This window comes from Natator depressus, chromosome 2 (assembly GCF_965152275.1).
Source record: "Natator depressus isolate rNatDep1 chromosome 2, rNatDep2.hap1, whole genome shotgun sequence".
In the NCBI taxonomy this organism is placed as follows: Eukaryota; Metazoa; Chordata; order Testudines; family Cheloniidae; genus Natator; species Natator depressus.
Genome location: NC_134235.1, coordinates 89,996,705 through 90,017,181, shown reverse-complemented (window position 1 = coordinate 90,017,181; position 20,477 = coordinate 89,996,705). Strand labels below are relative to the sequence as shown.

Sequence of the window (20,477 nt, the reverse complement as noted above, 5' to 3'; positions counted from 1 at the left end):
GAATACAGCACATTTGAGATTCCCTTTTCACACCCCCAACTGCAAAGGATAGACAGTTCCCACATCATTCTACGCCTGAAGATAAGGAGAACAGTTACAATCCCACCTTCTTATTTTTGTGATCCCATCTATACAAACAAGTTGATTCTGTCCGTTTGGCTATTTCTGCACCATTTTATTTATTCTTCTTTGAGTGCTTGCTCATATCGATTCCAGTTAGGTGTGTGCGTACCACATGCACAGTTTTCTGGAAGGCTTTTCCTCTAGCAGCACCCATCGGGTCGGCTCTGGAGCCCCCTAGAGCCGCGCCTTCATGGCCCTGCCAACCCGCTGCCTCTCCAGTTCCTTCTTACCATCTCAGTGGCAGTCGTCAGAACGTTTTGTCTCTCATCTTCAACAAGCGATCCTCTAGTGTATTTCCTGTAAATAGTTAAAGATAGTTTAAAAATTGTTTGTTAGTTAGATATGTGGGCTTGGGGTACTGGGGGGTCCCTCTTCCAGGCCTGGGGCATTCCTCGGACCCAGGAGTTTTAGCCGTGCGAGGTTTGCCAGAAGCCTATGCCAAAGGGCGACCCACACTCAGCTTGCTTAAAGTGCTTGGGGGAGTCCCATCAAGCAGACAGATGCAAGATCTGTAGAAGCTTTTGCCCCCGCATGAAGGAGGAGAGGGATCACAGACTAAAGTTGCTACGAATTGGAAGCAGCTCTCCGCCCTCAGTCTGAGTCGAGCACCATGGACGCAGCACAGGGCTCCTGAGCGTCGGTGCGCAGCGCACTGGCTGCGGTCCAGAAAGTGCCGAGGAAAGACTCTGGGGTCAGAGATCTTTGGCACCAGCATTCCCCAGCACTGAACATTGCACGGGATCAATCTCGGCACCGCTCACAGTCTCCTGCTCCGAAGAAGCAGCACAGGAAGATTGATAGAGGGCGCTCCCATTCTCGCGCACAGGAACGTGAACCCAAGGGAGGGAGACTGCACCTGTCCTCCAGCTCAACGGCCACCATCGACTCTGGGCCCACGGAAGGAACTGATGAGTCCAGTGCCACCGGAGGAGACCCAGGTGGCGGATTTGGACCTTTCTTCCACACCCGAGACTTATGAGGCAGTGCAGAACCTGATAACATTGACAGGCCCGCACTCCCCCGACCATGGTGTCGCAGCACCACTCCCAACTCCCCAAACGACTCAGAGGTCACCGGTGAAGTCCAGGGGCAAGCCAGCTATGACTCAGCAATAATCTACGTTGCCCCGGCACTGATCCCTGTCACCGACAGGCACGGCACCACAATGGGCCATGTACATGGACTCATTAGAGTCCACATCGGATACTGACACACGTGTGTCCCAGAGAAACCAGCATCATAGCCACTAGCACTCCCAGTCAGCGGGGATGACCCAAACCTTTCCTCTGGTACTGTGGCCACCACAATGGCAGGTACCGGCTCAGATGCCAACCCAGTGGCCTTTCTGGACCCCATGGGCTTACCACCAGTCCCAGGGGTCCGCCTCAGTACACTCCCTTTCTGTCACATCCAAGAGAAGAACTGCATCTAGGGCCAGGGATTTCTCCCGGGCATCAGCCACCATTGCCAGCGCCACGATTGGTACCGCGCCTGGCACTGACAACAGACCCGGCACTGGACCTGGCACCGTGGCTACACTTAGTACCATGGACAGTACTATCACCGCAGCAGAGTCCAACACCGAAGCAGACTCTGACTTGGGGGCAGAGCCGAAGCATTTTGAGGAGCTGGAATGGCAGGAGGGCCCCTCCCATATTCCGGGCTCCTCCTCATCGTTTCCAAATGAGGCGATGGCAGGGACATCCTCGGGAGGGGCCCCCCCTTCCCGACAGCAGAGCCCACCTTGAACTTCTAAGGCAGATCGCTCAGAACCTCAGGGTACAGGTGGAGGAGTTCACCTAGGTGTCAGACCCAATGGTAGACATTTTATCCCTGGCAGGACCCACCAGGGTGGCCCTTCCCCTGATAAAGACCATTCAGGAGAACACAAAAACCCTGTGGCAAACACCATCCTCTCTGGCTCCTACAGCTAAGGGAGTCAAGAGAAAGTACTTTGTACTCTCCAAGGAATACTTGTTTACCCACCCCACACTGGACTGGGGAGTGGCGACTGTTAATGCGAGGGAAAAGCATGGACCTACCCCTTGAGCTAAGGATGCAAAGAAGCTGGACCTCTTTGGGCGGAAGATATACTCCACCGGAGGGCTCCATCTTTGGATTGCAAACCAGCAGGTGATCCTTAGCCGATATACATAGTCTTGGAACACAATGTCCAACTTCTTGGACCTTGTCCCACCAGATTCTAAGCCGGAATTCTCGACTCTTGTGGATGAGGACAAGACGGTCGCCAGGATGTTGCTGCAAGCAGCATTAGACTCAGCGGACTCTGCAATGTGGACTATGGCTTCGGGCATCGCAATGCGCTGTTGCTCATGGCTGCAGGCCTCATGCCTCCCTGGGGAGGTCCAACAGACAATTCAGGACCTACCATTTGAGGGGGCCGCATTATTTTCGGAGAAAACGGACTCGAGACTCCACAGTCTGAAAGGCTCCTGAGCCACTCTAAGATCGCTGGGTCTGCACACCCCTGCCACCCAGCACAGACAGTTTAGGCCTCCACCCACAACACTACCATACCAGAGGCAGTTTAGGCGGGACAAGAACCGTAGGCGTCCCAGAAACCAGAACTGCCATCGCCAACCCACAAATAACAGGGGGTCTGGGTCGTCCAGACAGCCACCAGGCCCTAGGCTGACATTTTGAGGATGCTTCTGAGGGCGTTATACCAACCTCTCAACTGGCTCCTTCTTTCCGGTTTTCGGAACATCTGTCCCATTTTTATCAAGCGTGGTCCCAAATCACCTCAGAGCGTTGGGTACTTCGCACGGTAGAGATAGGATATTCTCTCCAGGTTTTCCTCACCTCCCTTCCCCGCCCCTCTTCAGGGACCCCTCTCAAGAGCAACTTCTCGTTCAGGAGGTACAAACCTTCCTATCAGCAGGGGCTGTGGAGGAGGTTCCGCTGGAGCTCAGGGGAAAGGGGTTTTACTCCGCGGTATTTCCTAATACTGAAAGTAAAAGGGGGCCTCAGACCCATCTTGCACCTGCGCAATCTCAACAAGTTCATGAAGAAACTAAAGTTTTGAATGGTCTCTTTGGCCACTATCATCCCATCTCTGGATCCAGGAGATTGGTATGCCGCCCTCAATTTGAAGGATGCATATTTCCACATTTCCTTAATCCCGCCCCACAGGCGCTTCTTAAGGTTTATAGTCAGGAGTTCCCACTACCAATTCACAGTACTACTGTTCGGCCTATCATCGGCACCTCGGGTGTTTACCAAATGTATGTCAGTTGTGGCCGCTTTTCTGCAGAAAAGGCAGGTTCAGGCATTTTCTTACCTAGATGACTGGCTAGTCAAGGGCCAGTCCAGAACACAAGTGGATCAACAAGTCTTCCTCATAAGATCCACCTTCAATACATTGAGCCTCCCCTTAAATAGTCAAAAGTCAATGCTCACCCCTACTCAGAGAATAGAGTTCACTGGGGCAACGCTAGACTCAGCATAGGCCAGAGTGCTCCTACCCCAATCCTGCTTTCAGGCCATTCATGACATCATACAGGACCTCAAACGATTCCCTATACATAGTAAGGAGTTGCTTAAAACTCCTAGGTCACATGGCATCTTGCACGTATGTAGTGCAACAGGCGAGGCTCAGACTCAGACCTCTCCAAGCTTGGCTGGCATCGGTGTATTGGCCAAATAGGCACAGTCTAGACATGGTGGTTAGTCTTCCACCGGACGTGCTCAAGTCTCTTCACTGGCGGTTCGACCCACACTTAGTGGGCGCAGGGGTCACGTTTTCCAAATCCCGCCCATCCCAATGTCTGACCACTGATGTCTCGACCGTGGGGTGGAGGGCACACCTTAGGGAGCACAGAACTGAAGTCCTCTGGTCTGAGGAGGAACTGATGCTTCACATCAATGTAAGGGAGCTCAGGGCGTTCCTGCTGGCATGTCAGGCTTTTTGGCCTCTCCTGGAGGGCAAGTACATATCGGTCCTGACAGACAATACCACAGCGATGTTTTATATCAACAGATGGGAGGAGCATACTCCCCTCTTCTGTGTTAGGAAGCCTTCGAGCTCTGGGAGTTCTGCACAGCACACTCCATACTTTTGGAAGTGTCCTATCTTCCAGGGTCGCAGAACGAACTAGCAGACCACCTCAGCAGGTCTTTCCACAATCATGAGTGGTCTATCCCTCCAGATGTGATAAACCATATCTTCCAGCGGTGGGGAGTTCCCCAGATCGATCTGTTTGGCACAAGGGGCAACAGGAAGTGCCTACAATTCTGCTCCTTCCTGAACTACAGCCCGGGTTCGTGGCAGACACGTTTCTTCTCCCATGGAAGGACTACCTCTTTTGCACATTCCCTCCTATACCGCTGGTTCACAAGATCCTCCTCAAGATCTGGAGCAACGGAACCTCAGTGATCCTGGTGGCACCAGCCTGGCCACATCACCACGCTGGTACACCACGCTACTGGAGCTATCGGTGGACACTCCAATCACTCCACCACTAGTTCCGGACCTCATCACTCAACATCACGGAAGACTTCGACACCCCAATCTCAAGTCTCTCCACCTCATGACTTGGAAGCTGCGTGGTTGAACCCGCTAGAGCTTACATGCTCAGACCCCGTTAGAGGGGTTCTTCCGGGTAGCAGAAAGCCTTCAACCAGAGCAACTTATCTAGCCAAGTGGAAGAGATTCACGATTTGATGCTTGCAGAGTCGTATCGCTCCAACACAATTGTCAGTCCCCTTTATCTTTATCAGTCTCCTTTTAACTACCTCCTAAAGTTGAAACAGCACGGCTTGTCTCGCTCCTTGATAAAGGTTCACCTGGCTGCATCTCAGCTTTTCACCCAGGAGAGCATGGACGCACCATCTTCACTAACTAATCGGTGCGGCAGTTCCTCAAGTGGTTAGACAGATTATATTCTCATATTCGCCGGCACACTGCCGCTTGGGACCTTAACTTGGTACTCTCAAGGCTGATGGGACCCCCGTTCGAGCCCCTAGCTATGTGCTCACTCCTCTACCTTTCCTACAAGGTGGCCTTTTTGGTTGCAATAACATCAGCCAGAAGGGCGTCCAAGCTCAAGGCTCTCACATCTGACCCTCTGTATACCATTTTCTACAAAGATAAGGTGCAACTGTGACCCCACCCTGTGTTCCTTCCGAGGCTGGTCTTGAGTTTCCATGCCAATCAAGACATATTCCTTCAGGTCTTTTTCCTGAAACCCCATGCCCATAGCCACGAGCAGAGGCTCCATTTCCTGGATGTGCACCATGCATTGGCTTTTTACAATGAACAAACTAAGCCATTCCATAAGTCGAACCAGCTGTTTGTTCCTGTGGCAGACAGGATGAAAGGCCTCCCAGTGTCCACACGAAGGATATCGTCGTGGATCACATCCTGTATCCGAGTTTGTTACGACCTCACTAAGGTCCCTGTCCCCACTTTGACTGCACACTCCACTAGAGCTCAGGTTTCTTTGGTGGCCTTCCTGGCCCAGGTACCAATCCAGGAGATATGTAGAGTGGCTATGTGGTCTTTGGTCCACACCTTCACTTCATATTAAGCCAGCACTCCAGGGATGATGCAGTGTTAGGCAGGACTGAGCTTCAATCAGCAATTCCATAAACTCCGACCCCACCTCCTGGTAAGGCTTGGGAGTCACCTAATTGGAATCGATATGAGCAAGCACTCGAAGAAGAAAAACGGTTACTCACCTTCTCTTAAATCTTGTTCTTCGAGACGTGTTGCTCATATCCAGTCCAAACCCACCCGCCTTCCCCTCTGTCGGAGTATCTGGCAAGAAGGAACTGGAGAGGCGGCGGGTCGTCAGGGCCCTATATGCAGTGCCCTGAAGGCGCGACTCCAGGGGGCTTCAGAGCTGACCCGTGCTGCTAGGGGAAAACCCTTTCAGCGAACTGATTGCACAGCGTGCGCACACCTAATTGGAATGGATATGAGCAACACATCTCAAAGAAAAACAGTTACAAGAAGGTGAGTAACCTTTTTTTTTTTTTTTAAGTTTACACTTGGTCCTTCCAGCCCGTTCCACACACACACACCCCCCAAAGCAAATTATTCATGTTTTAAGTTGCCCTAGGTTGAAAAATTCACTTAGACACAACTTTCCCTAACATCAGTTCCTAATAAAATCAATTCAGAGTCTATGCTACATTGTATACACTTCATTTATTAAATTACATTACTTTCATTTTCCTTCCCTATACCATGCGGTCTAAGTACAAGCACAGTGATTTCCTGTCTCACATGGGGGAATTGGATAGAGGCGTCCTCCCTAGCTGGTCATAACCTCTCAGAAGTCTCTTCACTTCCCACCCATTGATGAGGCTCTCTCCCTTGCTCTCAGATGTGGAAAACACAGAAGCACCTATGATACAAGACAGATATCTCTCAGAAGCCCCTGGCCTTGTCATGAGATACGTTAACCTTTCTTTCAGTCTTCCAAATGCTCCGTAGACATTCTGCAGTTACTCAGTTTATAGTTAAACAGTTCTTTCTCCTATCCATGTGTGACGTTGCACTCTATATGATTTTAGGAAAATATGCTAATGAGTGTGAATATAATGTAATTGTGCTTCATGCAAAAGGCCTCTTGTAAGGTATCATTACGAAACTTATAATCTACTGCAGTGGTCCCCAACCTTTCTGCGGGAATAGCACATTCCTATTCCCAGACACCCCGCCGCTGAAATGCCGCCGAAAAGTGGCAGCTGAAAGAAGTGTCCCCGCCGAAATGCCGCTGAGAAACGGCAGTGCTTCTCGGTGGCATTTCAGCAGGCGGTTCTCCACTGGCTGCGCTCGGCGGCGGCATTTCGGTGGCGCAGTGTCCTGCGGGCGCACACAACTGCCCCAGTGGGCGCCATTGCGCCCGCGGGCACCGTGTTGGGGACCCCGATCTACTGAGTGTGGTCATCCTATTTGTATGTATGTGTCATTCTTGTATCTGAAACTAGAAATACGAAATAAAACTGAGGGCCTGTTGTAATTATGCGAAGTGTGGGCCATTAATGGTGGTTTGGAATTTTGATGGCTCCCATCAACCAGGACAATTGACTGAGGATGGGAATTCATAAGGCGGGAATTCTTTGTCCCTCTCTTGGTTTCCATTTAAAAGGAGGGGTGGAAACCAAGAGAGGGACAAAGAATTCCCGCCTTATGCAAAAGATATATAAGGGGGTGGAACAGAACAAAGGGGGCTGCAGTCATGAGAAGTCCCCTAGCTTCCACTTGAGCTGGAACAAGGGCTGTACCGGGGAAAGGATTGTGCCCAGACTAGGAAGGCATCCAGTCTGTGAAAGGAACTTATTGAAACATCTCTGAGGGTGAGATTTTATCTGTATTCAGTTTTATTACTGTATTAGGCTTAGACTTGCGTGTTCCATTTTATTTTGCTTGGTAATTCACTTTGTTCTGTCTGTTACTACTTGGAATCACTTAAATCCTACTTTCTGTATTTAATAAAATCACTTTTTACTTATTATTTAACCCAGAGTATGTATTAATACCTGGGGGGACAAACAGCTGTGCATATCTCTCTGTCAGTGTTACAGAGGGTGAACAATTTAAAGCTTATACAGGCTAAACTCATATACAGGGCAAAACGGATTTATTTGGGGTTTGGACCCCATTGGGAGTTGGGCATCTGAGTGTTAAAGATAGGAACGCTTCTTAAGCTGCTTTCAGTTAAGCTTGAAGTTTGTGGGACATGGTTCAGACCTGGGTCTGTGTTTGTGGCCTGCAAGCGTGTCTGGCACAAGGCAGGGCTCTGGAGTCCCAAGCTGGCAGGGAAAGCAGGGGCAGAAGTAGTCTTGGCACCTCAGTTGGCAGCGCCAGGGGGATTTCTGTGATCCAACCTGTCACACCATGTGTTTAGCAAAAGGCTTGATAAGCCAGAGAAGCAGAAAGTAAGCCGATTCTCCCAGACAACCCTGACACCATACGTGTTTATAGTAGTTTTGGGAGCAAAAGTTCCATTTTTTCATTGCCTAAACCAGAGGTGAATTTCTACATATCCTGGCATCAGGGACGCATGGGTCCATCAATGGCGTCTATATAACTTGGGATCCCCAAAGTTTCAAAAGTCATCACTAACCTCCTGTGCATTGCCAAGCTTAATGACCCAGGACAGCAGCACCCTCACAGCCAACAATGTGTACCGCCATGACCAACAACCCTGAAAGTTGATCTGCCAACTAGACTGGTTAGTTACTGACTGGTAGCAGCTGGGCATTGCAAGCTTCCCAACGGCAATGACCACATGCTTCTGCACACTGAGTGGGCCTCGTTGGTATTTCACCACTGCAACTCCAGGACAAGCTTTGCACAGTTTTCCAAGAGAGCAGCCTTCCATATCCTAAAGTTCTGCAGCCAAACATCCTAGGTCTGCAGCAGTGTCCTGTCCTACCAGTTAGTGATCATTAGCTGAACCCAGAAGTGGCACTCTACTCTGTGACACCAGCCTAAGAAAATATGTAGAAATAACTGCCCAATTTAATTGTCGGCCTCCTCCAATCGCTGTTTCTGTACAGTATTGTGGTGGTGGTCTGTCTGTTTTGCCACAGACATGAGTGTTGGCCAGTATATCGGGAGCATCCTGTATGTAGGATGGTCAAGATCACAGTGCTCAGTAGTGCTTCCTCCACGCTGCCTGAGAGCAGTTTATAAAATTTGTTTGAAACCAACAGTTTTGAAAATGGTATTGGCTTGCGATAAGCAGATGAATTTTGCAATATTATGGAAGGAATCATAGGAGTTTGACCCCACGGCCCAGAATTTCAGAAGGTATCCCATAATCCACCAGGAGAAACAACGTATAATGGTTTGATATTAGCAGCAGAACGTTCCTGGAATACCTGCCCAGAATGCTGTGCACTTTTTAAGGAAAAGCACAGTGTTTTGTGGATGCTATGATTCACACGGGGAAGTCACAGCTTCTTTAGAGAAAGCAGTGGGGACTTACTCTTTTGGTTTAATTATACCTGTGTATACTGCAAAAGGCGAGAAAACATGTAGACAGTATTCCAATATGAATGCTTTTTTTTTTTTTTTTTTTTTTAAGTTTAGCTTATGTCGCCTGGGATAAACTTTAAACCCTACTGAAAAAAACCACTCTTGTACCAGAATAAGTGTGTCCCCATTCCTGTGTAGACAACCCTCAGATTGACGAAAAATCCTTTCCCCTCTTAAATTGCAGTCTTGTAATGTCTGTTTCCCTGATTCTCTATTCATCAGAGTCTTTAGTTTACACAAGAATTGTATTTCTAGGGTCAAGAACCTTCCAAGTCTTTCATTCTATTATACACCCATACAGTAGCAAAAGGCCCATGCCCAATTTTTTGTGTGCTACCAAGTCTTCCATTTACATCATGAAGTCTTTCTTAGCAAGCTAAAAAAAGTTAACTTTGCACCTCAACTACCAAATACAGAATACAGCCAAAGTTGGGTGGGTTTTTTTGGTTGGTTGGTTGGTTTTTTTAAACAAGTCAAATCTAAAGGGAGACAGTGATGTACAATTAAATGCCACTGGTTTTCTAATGTGGATTTAGACTGTTCATGGGATTTAAAATTCTAAGTGCTATCAAAGGCAGATTTGAAAGGTAAGTGGAGCAGCAACTGACTTAACCAGCGTTAACCTAAGCAAAATTAAGGTAGAGGTCCCCATTCAGCTGGGCTATAACATGCTACGTTATGTAAATGAAAGGAAATAGTTAAAATTTCACTTATTGCCTTAAAACTTGCAATTTTTGTGAATAACATGACATTGGAATCTATGTGTACTATTTGAAATTATCTGCCTGTTTGTTTTGTGGGGGGGGGGGGAGCTGTCAGCTGGTCCTATTGAACTTTCAGAAATACTCACTAGGCATTTAAAATGCAAAGTTCATCTGGGTTATATATAGTTCAAAAATTTTCATTGCATTATAATATTTTTGAGAGAGAAATTCTGAATTACCATGTAACTACTAATACTTCATCATGTTAATTGAAATCCAACAGTGACACACACCACTTCTCAGCACAGATTCAACAGCAGCATTCCATTGTTAGGTCTGGAATTACGAAAATGTCATTGGTTTAACAAAAACAAAAAATAATTTTTACTGTTTTAGTACAAAGTAATGTAGATCATTAAAACTAAATTCCATTATCAATACATTATTTGATCCAGTATCACTATAGTTTTAATTGTTTTCCTCATTCTAACAAAGCGCGCCATACAGTCATTAGAGCAAATTAGTGAGGCTGTGATATATTTATGTCAGCTAAAAGGATCACTCTGTTACACATAAAGCATTAGAATGAGCATTTTCAGTGTGAGGAAGATAATTTAACAGCACACTTTTTTCAGAATATTAAATACATGAGCATTAAGATAATTTGGGTAATAACTGCAAAACTTTTCAGTTTCTTGAGTAAAGAAGGAAACCGCTTTAGTTGCTAACCACTTTAGTATGATACTTTTTATTCTTCTAACCCTTGAAAGTATCCTCAGATTTTAAAGTCACATTGAAGAAGTTGCAGATTAATCTTTTGAAATACCATTATTATGGCCATTCTTAATTTAGAGAAATCAACTTTTTTCTTGTTTGCTTTCCCTAGGAACTGTAGCAAGTTCTCATCAGTCATCAGAATGCAAAGGAATTTAATACAGACTGTGTTTCAGCTGGCACATCGGACATGTTTGGTACCACATCGCACTGGTTTCCTTCAACACTTAAATGGGAAGCCAGTCTTGCCTCAGACTGGATGCAAAGTGGTTTTGGCATTGGGCCCTGAAAAACAGTGTCTCCATGCATCTGCTACACTGTCTCTCTCAAAGGAAGGAAAGTCATTGGATGTATTTTCATCCCAACCAGAAGGCACTCACCACAAAGAACAAAAGGAAGGAAACCCTTTGAAACCAGCTAGTGATATACCCCAGGGGACCCCTGTAGAATCAAGTTCTTTAGAGCCTGATCCATTACAAGACAAATCAATTAGTCTCTTTCAGAGGTTCAAGAGAACTTTTAAACAGTATGGAAAAGTTATGATTCCAGTGCATCTGTTGACTTCCAGTGTATGGTTTGGATCCTTTTACTACGCAGCCATGAAGTAAGTTACTGATTTGTTACAAGGTCATTATTGCTGTTAATCTGAGACAAATATATATAAGACCATCTGCAATATGGATCTTATTATGTGTCAGAAATTACCCAACTTACTCCATCAGGAAAAGGAGACTCCATGTCTTACTAAAGCCCAAGATTGTTAATGAAAGTCTGTCTATACCAAATACTTTGTCTTCATTTGGAAGGAATGTAATTGTCACCAAAATAAAACAATGCACACATCATAGGTGCTGGCTTTCTCCGGGCGCAGGGGGTGCTCAACCCCCTGCTCCACCCCAGGTCTCCCTGTATGGTTGCGCTGTCTGCTAAGCCACAAAGCCAGCCATTTCACATGATACCTTTTAAATGTAGTTCCCTCCCACCCCCATCTTTGTGTTCAGAAGCTTTTTGTGACTGGGACACAAAGCCTTTGAAGAATTCTTTGATCCTTTACTATCTTCTTTATCTTCTATCCTCCAGTAGGAACTGGGAACCAAAACTTCCAGTTTCACCAGGTGTTTGGTGGTCTAGGTTAGACCCATTAGTAGAAACTTAAGAAAATGTGTCATTTGCTTCTATTCCTCCCAAGAAACTAGTTTTATCACTGAGGTTAGTTGTCATCTCTCTCCCCATACTTCTCCAAAACAATGTGGTGGATGAAAATGTATCATATGGTGACGCTTTGTTTCTGGGGTTTTATTTAAACTAATTCTTTTCTTTTTTGGACCCTCACAAAAGCACTGGGAGTGTCAGGTGTGCATGGAGTATGCAGCACTTACTAATACACTCCAATCCTTATTTGCAATGCCCATGCTATTTCAGGTCTGGACATCATTTGAACAGACTGCCAGACATACATACATGTTTGCATATGAGCTCTGGATACCATCAATCATCCTGCTTTTTCTGTTTTTCTTGTTAGTATTTGTAATAAAACTAATGTATCAACGCTCCATAACGTCTACTCTCATCTAGCCACACTAGAGCTAATGTGAAATTGCTGGATCCCGAAGACTTACAATGGTGTGTTTCTGTTTTGGAAACTCACCTTGATTGGATTAAGCAATATTCATGTCAGCTACAAGATCAGTTTAGATTAGAGAGAGGTTTTATTAGTCTGTGACTTTTGTTGAATTTGAGTAATTGTTTATCTCTGGACTGTGCATGTTGCATATTTAATAATAGAAGACATGAAACAATGATAGTTTATGGCTGGAAGGATGGGCCTTTGACATCAGAATGCATTATGACACAAGTGTTTGTTTTAGTTACTCTAACCAGCTGGCATAATTGCCCTTTCTAGGAGCTATAGATCCAAATGTCATTCTAAATTTAGCCCATCTCAGAGTAATAAAGGTCCCAAGCTATTAAAAAATTTTGCTTTGGATGGATCTAAGTTGATGCTCACATCCAGACATTTTAGACTGAGTAAAGTTTAGCTAGTTTGTCTGAGTCTTTAGTTAGCAGTTAAAACAAACGTTTGACAAATGGACACAGATGAAAACATTTAATTAGAAACTAGTGAGAAGCAGAGCCTCAATATATCATACTAGAAAAGCGGAACCTTCTTGAGGTGAAAAGTAAGTTGGATCATGAATAATAGTTGCGTAGGGCTAAATTATTCAAGTCTGAAATTATTTATCAACAAATTTAAAAGGGGCAGTGTCAACATATTTAGGCCGATCTTAGTCTTCTAATGTGAGTCTTCTAATACTTAGTAGTTAACATTTTAATGTTTAACACTGTAAAAAGCCACTTTCTTTTCTAGAGCAAGAGTTTGGTAACACACTATTTCCAGCACTGTATTTATTCCTTCTGATACTGATAATGCACAGAATAAGGACTAAAACGCTAAAATAGTTTAGAGAAGTTGCAAATTTTGCTGACTGTGATAGCATGCTACTTCTAGAACATCCTGTACAGGTAATCTTAAGGCTTTCGGTGACACTGGCAAAACTAAGTGTTAGAACAATAGTTCTGAATATCGGAGAATCCATTTCTTGTATAGCTAATTGCATATACTCCCATTGGCCGGGAACGGCGAACCGTGGCCACTGGGAGCTGCAGGGGGCCGTGCCTGCGGATGGTCAACGTCAGCAAAATGTCTCGCAGCCCGCAATCAGATTACCCTGATAGGCTGTATGCGGCCCACAGGCCACAGGTTGCCCACCACTGGTTTAATGCCTCTGGAGAGGAAATGTGAGGGACTGGAACCAGGATACCTCATTATGAGGGTAGGCTGCAAATTAATCTTAAAACAAACAAGTACATTGTGTTCTCTGTCTCCATCTCTTAAGGCTTGTCTTCGCTGTGGGGGTAAGTTGACCTAAGTGAAAACATAGCTGGAGTCAACATAGCTTAGGTCGACTTACCCTGGTGTCTTCACTGCACTGCGTCGACGGGAGACGCTCTCTGGTCGACTTCCCTTACTCTTCTTGGAGACCTGGAGTACCTGAGTCGACTAGAGAGCGTTCTGCCGTCAATTTAGTAGGTCTTCACTCGACCCGCTAAATTGATCCCTGCTGCATCGATTGTGATGACCAGCACTTAGTGAAGACCAGCACTTAGATTGAAGCTGGTTCTCAGTTCTCATACGAACAGAGCCTTCACAGTTTATATCAATATGACTTTTTGTCTTTGCACCAGTGTATCTGCTTACCTCCAAATATTCTAAATAGGGACAGATGCAGTTTGATTAAGCAGTTGTATCTCAAACCATCAGGTATAATTTATTATTTTCATTTCTTAAAATAATGTAAAAATCTTATTTGTTTACATGTAATACAAACATACCAGAAAATCTGTTTAAAAACAAGCATGTTGCTTAGAGTAAGAAGTGCTTTGCTGAATGAAACTACCATTTTGAAATATAACTTTTTACCATTAAATCTAATAATGAAGAGGAATGATTTTTTTAGTACAATTTACAAGTTTTAATGATCCTTTCAAACATAATCCTATTTTTATGTATATCTTTTTTCTTTGATAGAGGAGTGAATGTCGTGCCTTTCCTAGAGTTCATTGGCGTACCAGAAAGCATTGTAAGCATTCTGAAAAACTCTCAGAGTGGATATGCACTAACTGCATATGCAATGTATAAGGTAGGTACCATTATAGTTAATTGCTTCTGACGTCGCCCAGTGGTCTAAATAATTCTATTAGATCAGAAGGAATTAGCACTGTTCTCCCTCTTAATGGTTTAGACTTTTTAAAATGAATGTTTTAAACCTAAATATTCACATTACTCAGGTTAAAAGGGTCATCATAGTGCTTTTAAGCACCTTTACATCGCAAGAAAATATTCCTAAACTGGTTTTTTTTTTGTTGTTGAATGGCTGTTTGGTGTTCCCTAGAAGTAGTGACAATCCAGTGTAATACCTCTGTTTTCCCCGTACGTAACTCACAGAGCCAGAGAGTGACAGTTTAAATGCTTTGAGTTCTTCAGGTGACAGTGCAATTTTTTTTCTACTGACTGTTTTCGTTTAGTACTTATGCTTTCGTCACTGACTTAGTTGGGATTTAATTGTCCAATTGTCCTAATACAGTACTTAAAGATCAGATTATGTAGATCTAAATCCAGAAAAAAATATCCAAAATCTGTTTGTACGGTGCTTTGAACATGTAAAGCATTGTACAAGAGCTAAGTATTAACATCTTTATTTGTGATACGTTGTCCTTTTGTTGTGCATATATCTGATTGTTTTAATGCACTTTACTAGTTATGTATCTAACTTTTATCCTAAGTAAAGTGATGATGAAGTAAAGGCACAGACACTTTCCAATTTAAACAGTTTAGTATACTGGTGCCTATAGAAAGTCAATGGATGTATGCATTTAAAATATAAAGATTTTATAATAAACACAACCTGTTCTTGGATTGGTATATAGTACATATGCGTACTATTGTCAAGAGATTTGGCTGTGCCAAGTATATGTACATTTCTTGCATTGAGTCCAATCCTGCTCCCATTGAAATGGAGGGTAGTAGTATCAAGCCTGATGTAAATTTAAGGGCCATGTTTTAAAAAATACTCATATCCTATCTAGGTCCATAAATGCAGGTGACATTTTCATAAATGCAGGTGACATTATGAAAACCTGGCCCTGTACCTACTCAGAGTTGACTTATTATTTAACATCAGGTGGTGGTGTCTTGAGGCCAACCACATCCAGGCCCCATTTTGCTAGTCACTTGTGCAGACATATTTAAAAAATAATTCCTGCCCCCAAAGAATTTATAATCTAAAATTGTGTGCTAGTAATCTTTTCTGAGGATCTTTGCTTTTTGGAAGAGAATATTAATTTGACCAACTTTATCCCTTCCCGTTACATTTCCTGCCCCCTCTGTAGATGCTCACGTTGTGGGGTAACTGCCAAGTTCTCCCAGTATTCTTCATTTTTGGATATTGGGTTAATATTTCCCTGTAAAGTAAATACCCTTTTTAACAAGAGGGTTTCATTTAACCATTAGCTAGAGGCTAGATGTCATAGAATCCCAGAAGGTAGTATAGAATGTATAAGTATTAAAGGGATTTTCTAAACAATTTTTATAAACAGTTGCCACTGGTTTGATAATTCTGTTCAGTAAGCAGGAGTCCCTTTTAATTATACATAATCAGGGGCCTGGTTTGATGCAGACTAGGACTGATTCTGCTTTGTTGCTAGAAAACAGTAGAAAATACAGTTTACGTTCAGTACTAACTTATCTTTGCTATTGTAAACTTTATGAAAAATGAATTGGCATTTAATCTTACATCACCTTTAAAATATTTGTTTTGTGCATTTTCTTGTAATGAAACAGATTCTTTCAGTCCTACTTTGCGTGCTGGGTTATCAGATCATCCTGGTGGCTGCTTGCCATTTGCTTTCTTTTATTTTTGTTTTGTTTAAATGGTATTTAAAATATTTTTAGGAACTTGCTCTTTTCTTTCTGGGTGCAGTGACTGTCAATAACAAGACAAATTATGACTTCTTAAGCCCAAACAGAAAACCTGTCTGTCTTATTCCACACCAGTGTCTAGCCTGTAGTAAAAGTGACTGGCCTTCAAAGCTTCTGTCAAGTCTTATAGCATTGTTTAGTATTTTCCAATAAGGAGCAATTAACCAAAGTGAGATTATTTTAAAGTGAGAGACAGATGCAGAGAGTATTTATAAGTAGCTAAAGAGCTGCCAAACCTTCAGCCCTTGCTGAATTAGAAATTAGTATTTGTCCTCCCACTTTTATTTCATGATGATATATCATTATGTGGAGATCAGAGCTGGGAACAAAGATTTGGGTAGGAGAAGAAAAGGAGCAATAAAGGATGAGAGATTAGACAGCACAATCCAGAGGGTTCATTTAGACCTTGTTTTCACTATAGCTTTGTCTACACTGGTACTTTTGTCAGTAAAACTTTTCTGTCAGAGGGTGAAAAAACACACCTCTGACCAGAGGGTTTCACCAACAAAGTACCGGTGTGGGCTTTTTTGGGCAAACTGGTTGTGATGTTAAACAGCTGCTGCATTTCATCCCAGAAGTGATACATCTCAGGGGTGCATGCAGTTATGCCTCATTGGTATATCTCTTCAAACCTGTAATACTTGGGATACTTCAAATGAAAGTGTGTGTATGTGAGAGAGAAAGTGCCTTTCTGAAGAATTCCCTTCAGAATGAGTTAATTTATTTCCTTATAACTTGGGGCTCCTTTTTTTAAAAGTTGGAGTTGACCAATATAAGTTTTTTACAAAAATGGAGAAATTTTGTAAAGAATATCCGATCCCATTTACACATAATTTTGATACTTTTTTTTTGGTTGCCTTTAAGATTGCAACTCCTGCCAGATACACTGTAACTTTAGGAGGAACATCCATTACTGTCAAGTATCTTCGTAAGCATGGCTACATGTCCACGCCCCCTCCGGTAACGGAATACCTACAGGATAGAATGGAAGAAACAAAAGAGCGTCTCTCAGGGAAAATGGAGGAAACCAGAGACATGATTAGTGAAAAAATGGAAGAAACAAAGGATAGAATAACAGAGAAGATGGAAGAAACAAAGGATAGGATAACAGAAAAAATACAAGAAACCAAAGATAAAGTTTCATTTAAAAAAAGAAAAGAATAAGAAAATGCTCAGCTTAGGTTGTGCAAAAAATTATGCAATTTAACCCTTTGGAGCATCTGGATATGGACTTTCTGCTGAGCTTTCATTTGGCTGGGTGGAGAATATCAGTGTTCGAAGGATTAAAGATTTCTGTAAATTCTTTAATGCTAAAGTTCTTTTAAAAAGAAAAAAAAGAGAAAATGAATCGAGTATTAAAAATTCATATGTGCAATGGCAACAGTGGTGGTCAGTTTTTTGTAAGTCGAGATGCTTCTCTAAGATCCACAATATTATTCTGGCCGTCAGCTGGGAACCAGCATTGTGTCAGACTGGTTCCTCCATTCCCTGGGAATACAGATTTCTTTTTGAGAGAAAGGAGTCCTCTCCTTTTCAGTCATATATTATATATGCAGTGATCTCTCTCTAACCACTGCCATCTCAACTCTGAGGCAAACCCTTACCACTGATGCTGCAAGTGAATGAACTAATGGGCCAGATCCTTAGCTAGCGTAAAATCTCATAGCTACACTGGCTTCAGTTGAGTTAAAACAGCTTACGCAAGTTGGGGATCTGGATCTTTGTTTTAAAAAATGGTGTCTTTAAACTTTCAAAAGCCTTTCAACTGAAAATTATAGTAAGATGAGTTAATTACAGTAGCCATGTATGCTTTTGTTTTTATATAAAGTTGAATTACAATTGAGAATGTTATAGGATTGAATAAAATGTTCTGACTGTAACTGCATATGGACTAAAGCATAACTGGTTCATTTTCATCCAGAATTATGCTGTAATTTACTGAAGGTGTTCCGCTTTGTACTAGCTTTCAATAATAAAATAAAAATTAAAGGGAGATAAGTCTGCACCTACTGATGGCATATAGTGATAATTTTTAAAAATATAGTGGTGGGCCCAAATGTTGCTCACTTACATGAGAATTTTCACGGATGTCATTAGGACTGATAACACAAACAAGCAGGAATCCTATCAGATGCTTAAAACGAGTTCCCCTACACACTCTTCTGGTTTCAGATTAACCTAAAATTGTTCATTGGAGTAAGGGTTTATGCACTGTTCCTGAACATCATACCAGGTCTGTTGCTGCAACTGTATAAAATCTGACTATCGAGGCACCATCATTTCATGACTCATTTGGCCAAAATCTATATCGAAGCAAGAGAGGGGAGTGAATTTTTCTGTTTGGTGTGGGCTTCTCCATTATTTCTGTTAAAAGTATCACTTTGGAGCAAGAAGATGGCCTCCACTACTATTTTCACAAAGGTTTGTTTTTTAGGGGGAGAAGAAAAGAGAGCAATGTTGCAGGATTGACTGGGGGTCAAGGAGCAAAGAGCAGCTCTAGTTTAATCCAATGACAGCTCTCTTTTGCTTTGTTTTATGGTTTTGGTAATATGAGTGTTCTGTAAACAGTGCTGTCATGATTTCAATCTGCCAAACACATTCAGCCACCATTCTATGTCTGCTTAGAGTGTAATTTAAACCTTCTTGTGCCAGGGCAAAGCAGAGTCCCCTAGAATAACACAGGGGACAGTAACTCCATTTATGACAATGTTATTTGGTGGGACAAGTGTCCCAGCCTGTCCATGAAGGTAGACTCCCAACTGGCAGAAAACCCAGGTATCATGAACTTTTCCAGTACAGGCCACATTGTCGTCCATAAATGAGCTTCTGTGTTCCACAGGGGCCTGCATAACAATGGAGTAGGACCCTTTGCAGTTTGTCCTCATGTGCTCTTTGAGGAGGGCAAACTGTGGGCACATCAGTGGCCCCAGCACAGCTTGGAACTCCATTCTCAAAACCAGCAATTCCATCAGGGTTACTGTTTTTGTCCACCACCTGTGGGTAAAGCAGGTACCTGATTATGACAAACCTCTGCCACCAGTTGATTTTTCAAACACCAGCCTGGTTATCAGTGGCCTTGTACCAGTCTGGGGTAGCACATTCCCTGAGGATTATAGCAATCTGCTTCTGGAGTGGCATGTTGGCTCTCATGCATGTGTTGATACTGGAAACTTGGGATAAGTGGCTCACAAAGCTCCAGGGATGTAACTTTCATCACCAAAAGTTACAAAGTCATTTTTGGTCATCCCATGTCTGCTTGACTATGTGATCCCACCAGTCTGTGCTTGTGGCCCTGCTCCAGAAGGAGCAGTCTACATACGGGCCACCAGTAGCTGTCCCCAGCGGCATGAGCCAGTGGGAGTCTGCCATGCCTGTATCATTATCCCCTTCGTCCAACGGGTGCCTTTGGTAGGCCAGAAAACACTGCTGAAATGTCCGCTAGTGCTTCATGGAAGCGCTGCCTGTTCCCTGAAACTGGTGTGACAGCCTAAGCCAAACAAGTTCTTCAAAGGGTGTCTTCTCCATGTTGCTGGCTTCAGGGTCTGGAAACGTGCAGACCCAACAGATGACTTGGCAGCATGTGTTGGTGGCCTGTGACAATTTCCAGCTAAGTGCCACGGGCTAGACAGTCAAGTTTTCCCACAATGTACCACAAATATGGCTAGCGGGGCTACAGCTGGGGTGGGTGCTAGGAAGCCTAGGTATGCTGGCTTGACTCAGCTCTGCATAGTGTAGACAGCTGAGTGTAGGAAGGGGAGCTGGGTCCAGAAATTCTAACGATAGGGTCAGTACCCAGTATGAATGCTCAAGGCCAGGCTTACAAACACCAAGACCTTAGTCTTACATTGCAGTGTACACATACCATTAGGGCTTGATCTTGCCCCCGTTGTAGTCAATGGCAAAGCACCCATTAAAAGTGTAGGATGAAACCCTTAATCTCGGCTTCACCAGCTATATAAAGGTGACAATGCAGTAATCAAATAGTATCTACCTCACAGGGGTTGTGTGAGGAACATGGCCAGCAGATTGAGGGATGTGATCATTCCCCTCTATTTGGCATTGGTGAGGCCTCAGCTGGAGTAGTGTCCAGTTTTGGGCCCCATATGAAGGATGTGAAAAAATTGGAACGAGTCCAGTGGACGGCTGGAACAAATGATTTATGAGGAGAGGCTGAGGGAACTGGGATTATTTAGGCTGTAGAAGAGAAGAATGAGGGGGGAATTTGATAGGTGCTTTCAACTACCTGAAAAGGGGTTCCAAAGAGGATGGGTCTAGACTGTTCTCAGTGATAGCAGATGACAGAACAAGGAGAAATGGTCTCAAG

The 20,477-nt window shown here is 43.7% G+C and overlaps 1 protein-coding gene across 2 annotated transcripts in view; it reads left to right on the top strand.

The window, feature by feature from the left end:
• Positions 1-18,142, top strand: part of FAM210A (family with sequence similarity 210 member A) — a 31,897-nt gene extending 13,755 nt beyond the window's left edge. For both annotated transcript variants that reach the window (XM_074944684.1, XM_074944686.1), the window contains exons 2-4: positions 10,727-11,218; positions 14,204-14,315; positions 17,018-18,142. In XM_074944684.1, the coding sequence (XP_074800785.1) occupies positions 10,758-11,218; positions 14,204-14,315; positions 17,018-17,317 (873 nt within the window). In that variant the 5' untranslated portion in view covers positions 10,727-10,757 and the 3' untranslated portion in view covers positions 17,318-18,142. The remainder of the gene's footprint in view (positions 1-10,726; positions 11,219-14,203; positions 14,316-17,017) is intronic.
• Positions 18,143-20,477: the final 2,335 nt, after the last annotated feature.